Source organism: Hemicordylus capensis, chromosome 7 (assembly GCF_027244095.1).
Source record: "Hemicordylus capensis ecotype Gifberg chromosome 7, rHemCap1.1.pri, whole genome shotgun sequence".
Classification (NCBI taxonomy): Eukaryota; Metazoa; Chordata; class Lepidosauria; order Squamata; family Cordylidae; genus Hemicordylus; species Hemicordylus capensis.
This window is the reverse complement of record NC_069663.1, coordinates 29,880,494-29,895,167: the sequence shown is the minus strand read 5'-3', so window position 1 is coordinate 29,895,167 and position 14,674 is coordinate 29,880,494. Positions and strand designations below refer to the sequence as shown.

General features: G+C 49.6%; 1 protein-coding gene across 3 annotated transcripts in view; it reads left to right on the top strand.

Annotated features, from left to right (window-relative positions):
• The window catches only part of LOC128333215 (hippocalcin-like protein 4), a 43,086-nt gene extending 38,498 nt beyond the window's left edge, over positions 1–4,588 (top strand). For all 3 annotated transcript variants that reach the window (XM_053268445.1, XM_053268443.1, XM_053268444.1), the window contains exons 2-4: positions 1,409–1,578; positions 2,005–2,220; positions 2,559–4,588. In XM_053268445.1, the coding sequence (XP_053124420.1) occupies positions 1,417–1,578; positions 2,005–2,220; positions 2,559–2,756 (576 nt within the window). In that variant the 5' untranslated portion in view covers positions 1,409–1,416 and the 3' untranslated portion in view covers positions 2,757–4,588. The remainder of the gene's footprint in view (positions 1–1,408; positions 1,579–2,004; positions 2,221–2,558) is intronic.
• The last annotated feature ends 10,086 nt before the right edge of the window (positions 4,589–14,674 follow it).

Below are 14,674 nucleotides of genomic sequence, written 5' to 3'. Positions count from 1 at the left end.
GTGGATAAAGGTGATCCAGTTGACATAGTCTACCTGGACTTCCAAAAAGCTTTTGACAAAGTTCCTCATCAAAGACTCCTGAGAAAACCTAGCCGTCATGGGGTAAGGGGACAAGTAAATGTGTGGATTGCTAACTGGTTGAAGGACAGGAAACAGAGGGTAGGGATAAATGGAGAGTTTTCACAGTGGAGGGAAGTAACAAGTGGGGTCCCCCAGGAATCTGTACTGGGACCAGTGCTTTTTAATTTATTTATACATGATCTAGAAGTAGGGGTAAGCAGCGAGGTCGCAAAATTTGCAGATGATACCCAACTCTTTTTGGTAGTGAAATCCAAAATGAATTGTGAGGAGCTCCAAAAGGATCTATCTAAACTGGGTGAGTGGGCAACAAAATGGCAAATGCGGTTCAATGTTGGCAAGTGTAAAGTGATGCACTTTGGGAAGAAAACCCCAACTTCCAGTATACACTGATGAGATCTGAGCTGTCAGTGACTGACCAGGAGAGGGATCTTGGGGTTATGGTGAACAGCTCGTTGAAAGTGTCGACTCAATGTGCGGCAGCTGTGAAAGAGGCCAATTCCATGCTAGTGATAATTAGGAAGGGGAACTGCTAGTATTGTCATGCCCTTATACAAAACTATGGTGTGGCCACACCTGGAGTACTGCATACAATTCTGGTTAACACATCTAAAAAAGGACATTGTAGAACTGGAAAAGGTGCAGAAGAGGGCAACCAAGATGATCAGAGGCCTAGAGCACCTTTCTTATGAAGCTACAACAGCTGGGGCTATTTAGTTTTTAAAAAGACGACTGTGGGGAGACATGATAGAAGTCTATGAAATCATGCATGGTGTGGAGGAAGTAGATAGAGAGAAATTCCTCTCCCTCTCACGTAACACCAGAACCAGGGGTCATCCCATGATATTGATTGCCAGGAAATTTAGGACCAGCAAACGGAGGTACTTTTTCACACAATGCATAATCCACTTGTGGAATTCTCTGCCACAAGATGTGGTGACAGCCAACAACCTGGATGGCTTTAAGAGGGGATTGGATATCTTCATGGAGGAGAGGTCTATCAATGGCTACTAGTCGGAGGGCTACAGGCCACCTTCAGCCTGTGATGCCTCTGAGTACCAGTTGCATGGGAGTCACAGCAGGAGGTGGGGCATGCCCTCAGCTCCTGCCTGTAGGCTTCCAGTGGCATCTGGTGGACCACTGTGTGAAACAGGATGCAGACTAGATGGGCTTCCTTGGGCCTGATCCAAGGGCAAGGCTATTCTTATGTTCTTATGCAAATGCCTCCTTTCCTCTCCTCTTGCTGATTTTGGTGGGCAGTGAGGCAGATGCTCACTTTTTGACACCCTGCACTCTAGCACCACTGATGTGTGTTGCTCTGTCTCTCTAGAACCAGCGATGGGCAAGCACAACAGCAAGCTGGCTCCAGAAATGCTGGATGACTTGGTGAGGAGTACAGAATTCAATGAGCAGGAGCTGAAGCAGTGGTACAAGGGCTTTCTAAAAGATTGCCCCACTGGCATCCTCAACTTAGAGGAATTCCAGCAACTCTACATCAAGGTATGAGCTGGGAAACCCAGTGGTCAGCAGGGCACTGCAGGAGTCTGAGGACATGGCTCTAGTGGGAATGGACTGGCTAGTGCTGACTATTGAGGGTGGCACATTGCCTGAGCCTCTTCTGGGAAGACCAGGAAGGAGATGCGGGTCTTCAGTGGAAAGTGGTGTAATGCATACGGGGTGGTGGGGAGACACACACTGATCAAGGAGGTAGCCGCATTGATTCTTCAAGCAATTTACAGTGTTCTCTCGGATGCGTTTTTGCCAAAGCCAGATGGTGCACCGTCTCCACTCAGGCCTTCCTTTGGACCAAGTTCCAAATCTAAGAGGAGTGAGGGGTGCTGCTTAATGCCTTTGTATAGCCATTGCCAGCTGCTCTCCCAGCTTAACCTCTCATGGCTTCTCCTATCCTGCTTTATCTCCCTGCAGTTTTTCCCCTATGGTGATGCATCCAAGTTTGCCCAGCATGCTTTCCGCACATTTGATAAAAATGGTGATGGGACCATTGATTTCCGGGAGTTCATTTGCGCACTCTCTGTCACCTCCAGAGGAAGCTTTGAGCAAAAGTTGAACTGGGCCTTTGAGATGTACGACTTGGATGGGGATGGCAAGATAACACGCTTGGAGATGCTGGAGATAATCGAGGTACTGGGTAAAACTTCAACATTCTCTGTGGGTGCCTTTCCTGGTTAACTTGGTTCAGTTCTGCTAGCACAACATTGTGAGGAAAAGCAAGTGGCCCTCTTCCTGGGATACCCTGACATGGATACCCCCCATGGCCCCAGTCTGCCCAATGAGCTCAGCCTGTGCAGATGGACCCCTTGACTAAAAAATTGGAGGGGGGGCAGGGGTTTGGCCTGGGAGCTGCTAACCTTGGGGATAAATGGTGGGGAGATGTGAAGTCCTTTGGCCTGGTAATGTGCCTTGTGCTGGTAGGCCAGTGTGTGCCAAGAGAACCTCTCTCAGTGTCCTTCTCTCTTTAGGCCATCTACAAAATGGTGGGTACGGTCATCATGATGAGAATGAACCAAGATGGGCTGACACCTCAGCAGCGTGTTGACAAGATCTTCACCAAGATGGACAAGGACAAAGATGACCAGATTACCCTAGAAGAGTTCAAGGAAGCTGCTAAGAGCGACCCTTCAATTGTCCTCCTGCTGCAGTGTGACATGCAGAAATAGAGAGCAGGGCGGTGGGGGGGCGGGGGGGCGGGACACTGAATCCCGCATCTCCTTCCCTTGCTTGGAGCTGCAGACCACACTTCCTAAGATGGGGTGTGCTCTGTTTCGCATGAACATCTTGGTCCAGTTGAATCCCTAATATGAACATCTCGATAGTTAAAACACCAACCATTTCCCCCACAATCCATGGGGAAAATGGGTTGTTCCCAAGGCTATACCAATAAATCCCACTTGTGATGGCCTGCCCAAATCCATGACCGTCAGTGCAAGACTTAGAATTCCCAAGGTTCTCAGCTATACAAGCTTATATTCAGGAGGCTCTCTTCTTCCTGATGACCACTAATATAATCTTCAGGTGTGCCCCATATATACCGTTCAGATGTATCTTCTTCCCTTCACTGTCCTGAAACCTGCCCACCTCCAATGGGAATCAGTGATTTTCTCCTCTTCCACATCCCTCCCTACCTTCCTGAACAGCCAGTGGCAGCTAGTGTGCTTTTACATTTTTGATCCAGTTGAAACAAGCTAGCCTTCGTTTTCAGACATCTCTCGTCATAAATAGAGTGAGGCTACCTATTGTTGAAGACCATATTACTGCTGATGTGAAGTGGCTCTTGCTAACCTTACGCCGTCTTGAAAATGTTTGTTTAACTCTTCCTACTGAGTTAATCTTGATTTAGCAAATGTTAACCCTTATCCTGGTGGGGAGGGAGAGGCACGTGCTTTTTCAAAGGGTTAAAGCATTTATTTGTGAAGGGTGGTTGCCTGGCAGGCAGGGGGAAATGCTGCGAGATTCTGGGACTGTTGAGCAGATTCTCTCCCGTCAGACTTTTTTGACGGCTCATTTTCCTTAGAAATTGTTCTGTTTGTATCTGTGGTATGGAGAGTTTTTCGAGAACTTGGAGCGATTCAAAACTAGCATTTCTAGGACCAAATCTTCAGTGTTGAGGGAGACCTAACAGTATTGAACGGCTGTGGAAATTAGTAGCTTGCTTTGGGGTCCCCATCCCCCCGCTTTTCATGTTGTGCCCTGGAAGGAAGTTGTGCTTCCCAGATTAGCAAAGAGCGGAAAAAATCAGAACTTGGAATCACAGGTGATTAAATTAAGTATTCTCTCATGAGGTTGCTGAATAGCACTTGGTGCTGAATTTTCTGAGGATAAATTGTTAAACAGGTGGTCTGCTTTAACAATTTAAGGATAAATTGTTAAAAGGTCTGCTCCCCCCCCCTTCTTCCTCTTACACTGTACCTCTCTGGAATGCATCCGTCCTAGAACAGGGTAACTGTATGAAGCTATCAGCATGGAGTCACATGATGGCTGGGTGGGTACAACTTCATGCTTGCAGGTTAGTGTTGTGACACCATCTGCACTGAAAGAAAAATGCCCCAAACTGGGGGAAATGTTTGTGAAAATCAGCCCTGGAGAAGGTGAGGTGGGAGAAGAAGGGAAACCTAGTGGAAACCTCTGCTTATGATCTTTGAATGTTCTGAGAAGGGCTGCAGCTGGTGGAGAGGAGATCTGAGTGGAGTGAAATGACAGAGAGCTGGTTCTGCTGGACTCTCCAAAAGGCTCTCGGACTAAAAGCAAAGTGATTCCCATGGGAAGCACCCCTGGACCAGCCTCTTATGTGAGACCACAAGCTCCCTGCTCCCTGGTTCCCTTGCTGCCTCTGCCCTTCTGAATTCCCATCCTGGTCTGAAGCCTATTCTTGGATATGTATCCAGTCTGCTTGTTGTGATTGTGAAAATCGTAATTGTTTAGAAACAGTGATGTTTATATAACACTTTTTAAAATAAATTTTTTTTGGGGGGGAATAACTCACTCTGTTGGATATGTTTTAACTTGGCTTTCTTATTTATAGATGCAAGAACATATCTTGCATTTCTGTGTGGTGGATCTGTAATCCTTAATTTCCACCCAAGGTTCATGTTGTGGTTGGGGTGTGTGTGTGTGTGTGTGTGTGTGTGCGTGCGCTATGCTTCATATTATGACTGAGAAGCACTCTTTGCTGCCTCTGTGGGAGGGAAGCTTGCCTCTGGAGCCTGCCCACACTGGCCGTTCAGAGCTGGCCCTTGAGGAGTGGAGGCGCAGAGCTTCCCCGGTGACTTCTCTTGTTGCTTCTAGGCAAGACTGAGCCCAGCCCCTCCTCACTGGCCAGACAAAGCACCTCATCATAGACTAGTCTAAAGCAAAACGAGTTCAGAACACTAAACTTTCTTGCATCCCCAAAACAACAACAAATGTTGTTGGTGAAACAAAACTTGTAAGAATCCACTGTGCCTAGCTCCAGTTGTTAATATCTCACACAATTTTGGACTCAAAGTATCCAGGCTGCAACACGAAAGCAGGAGGACTGCTCCTAGGACTAATTTTTTTTAAAAAACGGATACTTCTGATGCATCAAGTGAAAATCTTTTTAAAAGAAATGTCAAATTAATGTACAGACCAGTTCTGCGGCAAAATGCCAAACAAACTGCTACTGTATGTCACAGGGTGAGTTACAGCTGCTTTGACACCTTTTTAGGTTGCCAGAAAGTATCTAAATCTCTTGGAGACAAAGAGAGAGCCAGAAACCCTTACCTCTGGATACCTCTGAATAAGGCTGTCAAGGAAGCCGCTTCAGGCCAGATGTGAGGAAGAACTTGCTGCTTGTAAGAGTCACTGGAAGGTCAGTCAAGGAAAGGCTAGCAGGGCCCCCTGGAGCGCCTCCCATGCTCTGGTTGGTGGCTCACTCCCCCGCCCCCCCGCCTTCCCTTGGCTTTGTTGCATGGAGGAAACCATTTGGGTGTGGGTGCTTAGCAGAGCTTACCCTTGTCCTGCTGCTGCTTCCATACTTTTGGTGTTTAGCATGGCTTTTAAAATATTGCTTAGACCTCTTTATGTTTTACTTTGTATTGTACTACTTTAAAGGCCATTATTGGGTAGCTAAGCAGCATATAAATGTCAATACAAACTGCTATCCAAGAAGAAGAGAAGAAATTTACCACCAAGTCCAGACAAACCTGACAGAAGCTTTGACTCATAGGCTGCACTCCCATGTAACATGAAACCGCAGTTAAATGGGGGCAGGTTTGGATTTGTGTATACGTCCAAATGCGTGAAACCATGGTTTCATAGCAAAAACAACCTGCAGTTTCTCTTGTTAAACTTTAATTTGAACCTTCAGTTTGTAGTGAGTTTCACTACCCCAACCTGAAGTTTTGCCGTGGCACTGTTATGGCCGAGTGTGTTTGCTGCCATAACTGCAGTTTCATGCAGTTTCTGGAACCGTAATCATAGAAAGGGTGGCCCAGACGCACCCGGGATCCTGCTTGCTCCATGCCTGCAGCGCTTCCTGCTGGATGCCTCTCTGAGCACTTGCCCCAGCCCCGTCTCCAATCTAATAAAGCAGTTGCCCAGCAACAGGGGCGCTGCCACATCCCATTCCAAGCCAGCCAAGCAGGAAAGTCCCATATGGGGGCACACCCTCTTCCCACTGTCTCCCTTGTTTTCCCCTCTTGGCATGCGGGAAAGAAAGGGGACAGGATGGCAAGACAGGCACTGTGTGCTTAGCTCTCCGAAAATGAAGCAATTGAAGATGTACGTTCACAAGCACATGCAGACACGGTGGCAACAAACTGGGCAAACCCATTAGATCACATATGGCAGGGCGGCGATAGCTGGGGGTTGGGTTTAAAGGGCAGCCCCAACCAGCAATTCTTGAATGGCTCAGGTCTATTTTTTGCACACTGGTGTTGGGGAAGGGGGCCATGTTGATGTTGGGGAACGTATGTGCTCTGTAGGCTTACTCGTGAGAAGGACCAGGCAGCAGGTTTGCCTCCAGTGAAAGGAGAGATTCCTCCCAAGTGATGAGGATGGATTCTGCTCCTGGGCAGACTGCTCTCTCATGAGAGTGGAAGGCCATGGGGATACCCCTTCACAATTCATGAGAAGAGCTGTCCAGGGGAGATAGGGGTGTTGGGCAAAATCACTAAAAATGTGCAATGACAGCCCTTCCCCCATGGACCGCTCTCTCCCAAGAGTCTTAGGCCATGGAGTCATGCAGGCGGGCCGGATGGCAGATGCTCAACACAAGCAAGCCATGGGGACAGATACTCGGGCAACCCCTGTCCCTGTCTTGGTGACTGCCATGAAGAAGCAGTCAAAGTAGGCCCTCTGCCAGCCCATCTGCCCTTTTAAACATGTCCACCTTTATTTTGTCCAGGGTCACAGAGAACTGGGGCTCCCCTCTCCCGCAATTCCCCACGGTTGCAGGTCTGTATTTATGTATTGTTCAGTTTTTATACTACCTTTCATATTGTATCTCAAAGCAGTTTACAAAAGATAAAATACAATAACATTCCATATAAGTTACATTTAAAACTTTAAAGTCAACATTAAAAACCATAACCCCCCCCCCAAATAAAACAATTAAAAAGATAAACACAAGCAAGAAAGCTGAGAAACCTGACAGCCTCTAAGAGGTAAAAGCTGGAGTAAATAAAAAAGTTTTGAGTAGCTTTTTAAAAGCAGTGACAGAGGGGCATTTCTCTAAGGACCCTGGGAATCTGGCCCATGGCCTCCTCCTGCCTCCTGGGGCCTTCCCATAGCCCTGCCACTCCTGCCCCACGGCTGCTCTGCCCTGGTGCCACCGCCCTGCCACTCTTCGCCCCTCTTCACCGCAGGGAAGTGGGGGATGAGCTGAGTGGAGCAGGCCCCGGCCACCTCTCCCGTGGCAGTGCTGGGAGCAGGTGGGCCTCCTCGGCTGGCACCCTGGCGCAGTTGGAGTATGGAGTGTCACAGGCCGGCGCGCCAGCTGAGGAGGCCCACTTGCGCCCGCTGCTGCCATGGGGGGGGGCATGTGGATGTGGCCTGCTCCTCTCAGCTCAACCCCCACCCCCAGTAGTGAAGAGGGTCAGGGTTAGGGTGATGCAGCAGAGCAGCGGTGGGGCTATGGGGAGCCCCCCCCAATCATTTGGAGGCCCTCCAGGAGGAAGGAGCAGTGGTTGCGGGAGGTATGGTATCTTTTAAAAAAGTTAAGGGGGGGCTCGCAGTGGGGGGGCTCCAAAGCCCTTCAGGCCTGGGCACCAAAATTAACTAGCTGTGCCCCGAGCAGCAAAAGACGTCAGCATGTGAACTGGGAGAGCTTTCCAGAGCCTGGCACATGAAGCGTCAATATGTTGTTTATTTTTATTTTTACATTTATATCCCGCTCTTCCTCCAAGGAGCCCAGAGCGGTGTACTACATACTTAGGTTTCTCCTCACAACAACCCTGTGAAGTAGGCGAGGCTGAGAGAGAAGTGATTGGCCCAGAATCACCCAGCTAGTTTCATGGCTGAATGGGGATTTGAACTCAGGTCTCCCCGGTCCTAGTTCAGCACTCTACCCACTACACCACGCTGGCTCTTTGGGTGCATCAAAAGCTTCCCTGAAGAGGAGAGGGTTGCTACGCAAAAGTTCTATCATTAACCAGAGAGAATGGGGGCCAAACGCAAGCAGGACCCCCTTTCTTTGGATGGCTCAACTCACGAGTGTACAGTCAGGTGGAAGACTGAAGGTTGGTGATTCTCAGCTCCTCCCCAGCAGACTGGACCTCTCCTGCGAGGTCTGGCGGCAGGAGTGTTGTTTGGTCTTCATGGACTGCTTTGCTAGGGTGAGCCATCACAAGCAGGTCGCAGCAGGCCAGACCCTTCCAGGATCCCTTGTCCTCCCTTATATACACATCTCCTCCTAGGAGGCTGTCATGTTCCCTTCCCTTTCCTGAGTAACAGAAAAATAGTGCCCCTGAGCATCCCCCCCCCCCACTGCCAGAGCAGAAGTGCTCGGGGTTCCCAACTCTAGGTACCCCATTCCTAAAATACCTCCCCATTTAAAAAAGTGGCGGGGGGGAGAGTGTGGGAATTGTATGTTGGGCGTATTGTGAATACACCACGCACATGGTATCTATGCACCCGGAGTACAGATCATGGGCATTTGGGGCAGGGTGCAAGAAGGGACAGTTGCTCCTCCCCAGATTGAGTGACTCCCATTGAATTCAATGGGGCATGTTCCTAGGTATGCGGGTATTGGATTGTAGGCTTTGCTCCCCTGCCCCCAGAAAAAAGTCCTGTGGATGCCCAGGGTACAGATTTCTGCCTTGGTAATGGCATAGCCTGTCTCTTAGCCAGCTACAATGCAGCCATCCAGGGGCCTGAAGGCATAATAACTGTAATCATAATTGATAATTTTAGAATTTGTTGTAGTACAAAAATCATGTCAGTTATTGGACAGGTACTGAACCTGGATACAAGGTATAGCTCAATGTTTAGCCTGGAGTGGAGAAGACCAAGGGGAGACAGGACGGCTTTCTTGGACTCTCTGAAGGTCTGCCAGCCATGTGGAAGGAGGAGCAGACCTGCTCACTGTTGCTCCTGAGGGCAGGACTACAGGTGAAACTCGGAAAATTAGAATATCGTGCAAAAGTCCATTAATTTCAGTAATGCAAATTAAAAGGTGAAACTGATATATGAGACAGATGCATTACATGCAAAGCGAGATAAGTCAAGCCTTAATTTGTTATAATTGTGATGATCATGGCGTACAGCTCATGAAAAACCCAAATCCACAATCTCAGAAAATTAGAATATTACATGGAACCAAGAAGACAAGGATTGAAGAATAGAACAATATCGGACCTCTGAAAAGTATAAGCATGCATATGTATTCAGTACTTGGTTTGGGCCCCTTTTGCAGCAATTACTGCCTCAATGCGGCGTGGCATGGATGCTATCAGCCTGTGGCACTGATGAGGTATTATGGAAGACCAGGATGCTTCATTAGCGGCCTTCAGCAATTCTGCATTGTTTGGTCTCATGTCTCTCATCCTTCCCTTGGCAATGCCCCATAGATTCTCTATGGGGTCAGGTCAGGCGAGTTTGCTGGCCAATCAAGCACAGTACACTGTATACTTTTCAGAGGTCCGATATTATTCTGTTCTTCAATCCTTGTCTTCTTGGTTCCACGTAATATTCTAATTTTCTGAGACTGCATGTAGTGCGTCTGTCTCATATATCAGTTTCACCTTTTAATTTGCATTACTGAAATTAATGGACTTTTGCACGATATTCTAATTTTCCGAGTTTCACCTGTAGAAGCAGTGGGTTGAGAGCCGGGGAAGCCGCTTCAGGCCAGACATTAGGAAGAACCTCCTAACCTGACCATGATGGAACTGTCTGCCACGTCTGTGGAGTGGTCGTGGGCATTTCTAAACAGCAACTGTGCTGTTGGTCAGGGATGTTGTAGCAGTTCCCTGCACTGAGGCCTCCAAGCTAACTTCCAGTTCTAACATTTCTGGCTTAATGAATGCACAGAAAATCCACAATTGCATTATTATTTTCTTAAATGCCTACAAGCTGTGTTCTCTGCCAAATAATGCTCTCTGAAGCATTGCATTAAATACTACCAAAATCAGTAATGCATGTAATTATACATTCTTCCTCTCCAGCAATATAGACATCTCACATTTATCTGGTGTGATTGTATAATCTTAAATGCATGCTACAGATTACTTGGATGTTGCCCTTGTGCCTTAGGCTTGAAGTGAGGGTCAATCACACAAAGACAAAAGGCTGACTGGGTGGGTTTGCACAATGGGTGAAGGAGCTGCTCTGATCAGCATGAGAAAATTCTCTCCGTCTTCACTCTAAAATAGTTCTTCACTATTTTTCAAGCATGGGGACACTTGGGCAAAAAAACAAAAACAAAACCTTGCCAGTTAGCAATGACAGTTCTTGAGGGGGGGTGGGACAGGGGGTGAGTGCCCACCCACCCCAGAAGTAATTTGCCCCCATTCCTGTTCCAGAATCTAATATGTAGGACACAGCTTGACCACCCTAAATGCACTTTGGCCCTTATGTTCCTCTGATGCTGTCACGGAATGTGAGAGCCATTTCACACTGTGCTGACTGCTGCGCAGTACTGTGCTTTTCTCAGTGTGGGGAACTGGCTCTAGGAGGAATGCACCTGGAAAGGCTACGCTGAGTGCCCACCTTCCAAGATGGTGCAGGGGTCCGTTTCCCTTAAAGGAGGCCCCCCCCACCTGCTGGGCAAAGAGGAGCACTGCGTGGTGAGAATGGTCGTCTTCACATGGTGCCGAGGAGGCTGTGCAGATCTCCGTAGTGCTCAGATGTAGCCAAAGCTTGACACGGGCCCAATCCTCAGGGAGCCACACTTCGGGTGGATGGAGGCCACCACTGGCCCTTCCTGTGAAGAATACGGCCCTATAATGTAATGAGCCCCTATGAAGCAAGCAGTAGACTTCAAAGGTTAATTTGAGCATGGCTGTCATAGCCCACAAGAGGGCACTGCAAACCAGAAGAAGACTCCAACTCCATGCCTTCTGAGTCAGCAATACACAATGCAAGAAGCCAACAGATTGTCCGGGCTCATCACAATCAAAAGGCATGCTTCAGCTTCCAACCTGGGCGCTTTCCGGACCGCAAGCTGCTAGGACGTATCCCTTAAGTGTCCTTCTGTGCTGCCTGTGTCTTGACATCGTAGTCCCTGTGCTGTAAGCACGGTGCTGTTCACATTTCCAATGCCACCTTTCGTGTTTTATTGCTGCGTTACAGCCCTATAATGTCACATCCGCATTGCAAAACCTTTTTGCCCATTGCAGGAAGCAACAGATTCCAACCACGGTTTTAAATTGGCACCACAAAACGTCACAGTTTGTTGGAAATTCTCTGTGGTGAGAGAATCCCTTTCTCATTATAGCAGAGTGCACAGAGGCACAACACAGCGGTAGTTTAGTTAGGCATGTGTGTATGCTGAGAGTAAAGTAACTTGGAGGCAATTCATAGTTTCAAGTCAATATAAAAGGCATTTATTAAGGAACTCCATTCTAGATAGGAAAGTGAGAAGTTAGGATCTCTAATCTATCTATCTAGCTGGATGCAGATAGATTCTGCATCCTCTCTGCACATATGGAGCAGGGAGAGAGGCTTGCCATGATGCAAGGTAGGAAGAGAGAGAGAAGGAAGGAAGTTGAATCCCCTAAGAGTAGCAATCTGCATTTCAAAGGGATAGCATCAGAGCAGTGGAGAAGGGATGACCAATGTCTTGACTCTCTAGCCCTCTGATTTACTAATCTGTCCTCCACTGTCTGAGGCAAAGAGACAGCGCAAAGTCCTTTAACTTCCAACACAGTTTACACCAGGGGCGTAGCTATAATTGAGCGAAAGGGTTCAAAGAACACAGGCCCCCAGCTCCTGAGGGCCCTCCAGCTCCATCCCTCCCTATTTTCTTCATTATCTCCCTCACTCTGGGAGGCCGCCAGAGAGAGGGATGAACACAGGTCCCCTCTCCTCTAAGTATGCCCCTGGTTTACACCACTTTTTGCAGTGTAAAGCTCGCTATCTGGAAACCACCCAGGAGAGCTCATGTGCAAGCTGAAGGGTTCATTCACGCTGCCTCTGATCCACTCCCTCCCTGACCCATTTTCCAGATGGCAGAATATGGATCTGAAAAGAAATCTACCCATTTGCACGAGGGCTGTGTGAATTAGATTTACGTTAAGAACATAAGAACAGCTCTGCTGGATCAGGCCCAAGGCCTATGAGGTCTAGCCTCCTGTTTCCCACAGTGGCCCACCAGATGCCTCTGAGAAGCCCACAAGCAAGAGAGGAGAGCATGCCCTCTCTCCTGCTCCCGTCGCTCCCCTGCAACTGGTCCTGAGAGGAATCTTGCCTCCATGACTGGAGCTCGCTTATAGCCAACAGACTAGTAGCCGTGGATAGCCCTGTCTTGCATGAATTTATCTAAGCCCCCTTTTAAAGCCATCCAAGCTTGTGGCCATCACCACATCCTGTGGCAGAGAACTCCATAGATTAATTATGTGCTGTGTGTGGGAAAGTACTTCATTTTGTCAGTCCTAAATTTCCTGGGTTTTAGTGTCATGGGACGATCCCTGGTTCTAATGTTTTGATAGGGGGAGAAAAATTTATCTTCTGGGGTGCTGCTGAGAGAGCTGGCGTGGCCCTGTGGAGGGGGTCCCAGCCCCTGCCTAGAAAGGGAGGCCCGAGGAGGAGACGTCTTGGCCCGGCTGCTGACTCTGCTGGCTGGTCCTGGGCAAGGCCCACCCCTGCTCTTCTTGCCTGAGAGCAGGGCTGTCGCTGTAGTGGAGGGAGGAGGACCCGAGTGCTGGCCCTGCCAGCCTGTGATGGCCCTGCAGAAGTTCTTCCGTGCCGGCTGCAGGGCACACATCCTCCCACGGAGTCTGTTACGCTTGCCCTGCTAGCAAGCACAGTCAGATGAGGATCTGGCAATGATGCTAGGTGATGTTAGGAGCACTAGATGCTAGTGCTGGAATCTAGATGATGCCAGATTATCACGATTCCAGGTGCTCAGATGATCTAGATCAAGGTTTCTCAACGTATGGGTCCCCAGATGTTATTGGACTTCAACTCCCATAATCCCCAGCCCCAGTGGCCTTTAGTTGGGAATTATGGGAGTTGAAGTCCAATTACATCTGGGGACCCACACGTTGAGAATCCCTGATCTAGATGATGCGAGCAAGCACGGTCAGTTGAGGACCAGAGTGCTTGCAGAAGTCCCTCCGTGCCGGCTGCGGGGCATATCCTCCCACGGAGGCTTCCTGCTCGTTTCTTGTGGCCGAGCTGCAGTGTGTGCCCCATGCTTTCCCCCACCCCCGCCTGGGGGTTGGCATCAGGGATTTATGCTGGAACTTTGTCATGCAGCATGTCTGTGACTCAGGCCATGGAGTGGCTGACTGAGGAAAGAGACAACCGCACCGTGGATGCACCTCTGCCCGGCCAGCTTCTGCTAGGAAACTCTGCAGAAGCGGGAACCTCCTCTTCCTCCACCACCACCACCACCAAGGCTGTTGCTGGGGCCAGCCTGGAAGCCAGCAGAGAGGAGCCGAAGGACGAGCTGACAGAACTCTTCAAGAAGATACGCAGGAAAAGAGAGTTCCGCCCTGATCCACAGGTACCTGTGTGTCTTTGTGGAAGGAGGGGTGTGTGCACAGCTGCCCCTGAGGTCCCACAGAGGCAGCTGGCAGTTTCCCCTCTTGATCTCGGTCCTGTGGGTCTCTTTGCTCTCTGTCTACTTGTAAGTCCGCCTCTGGGGCTTGCTGGAGTCCTGTGGCTCTTGCTTCCTGGCTCTCAGGCTGGGCTGGGCTGCAGTGGCCCCTCACCTGGGCTTGATGTGCCAACGGCATTGGCGGCCCGGGGGCTGATGTCAGGCTGGGGCAGAGATGCGTGGTCCTAACCCTGACTGGCACAAGGATGGCAGGCGTGTTTGTGCCATTCCCGAAGCCACCGCGTGTGCACCCCCCCCCCCGTGGTGTAGTGGTTAGAGTGCTGGACTAGGACCGGAGAGACCCAGGTTCAAATCCTCCTTCAGCCATGAGACTTGCTGGGTGACTCTGGGCCAGTCACTTCTCTCTCAGCCTAACCTACTTCACTGGGTTGTTGTGAGGAGAAAGTCAAGTATGTAGTACACCGCTCCGGGCTCTCTGGAGGAAGGGCGGGATATAAATGTAAAAATAAATAAATAAATTGTGATAGCTGAGCTATGAGCCAGACCACACATGGTAACAAGAGGTTTGGCAGGCAGAAAATAGGGTGTGCATGGCTGTGCCACTCAGCTCAGCGGGGCTGGGGAAGGGCTTCACACTGGCTGGGGGGGGGGAGGTCTGGGCAGCTGTCCCGTTTCTCCTCCTCCCCCCAGTCCGATCCATTTGTAAACCTGCTTGCAATCGGCAATCCACACTTAGGGAGCCGGTGCTGGCCAGACTGTGTCTGCCATGAGTTTCTCGACCCCTCTGTGGATCCCTGGAGGTGAGGGAGCGGGCAGGCGTTTCAGACGGGCTGAGTTTCAGACTGGCACGCCCTCACCTCCTGCCTGTGGCTTCCAGCAGCGTCTGGTGGGCCCCTG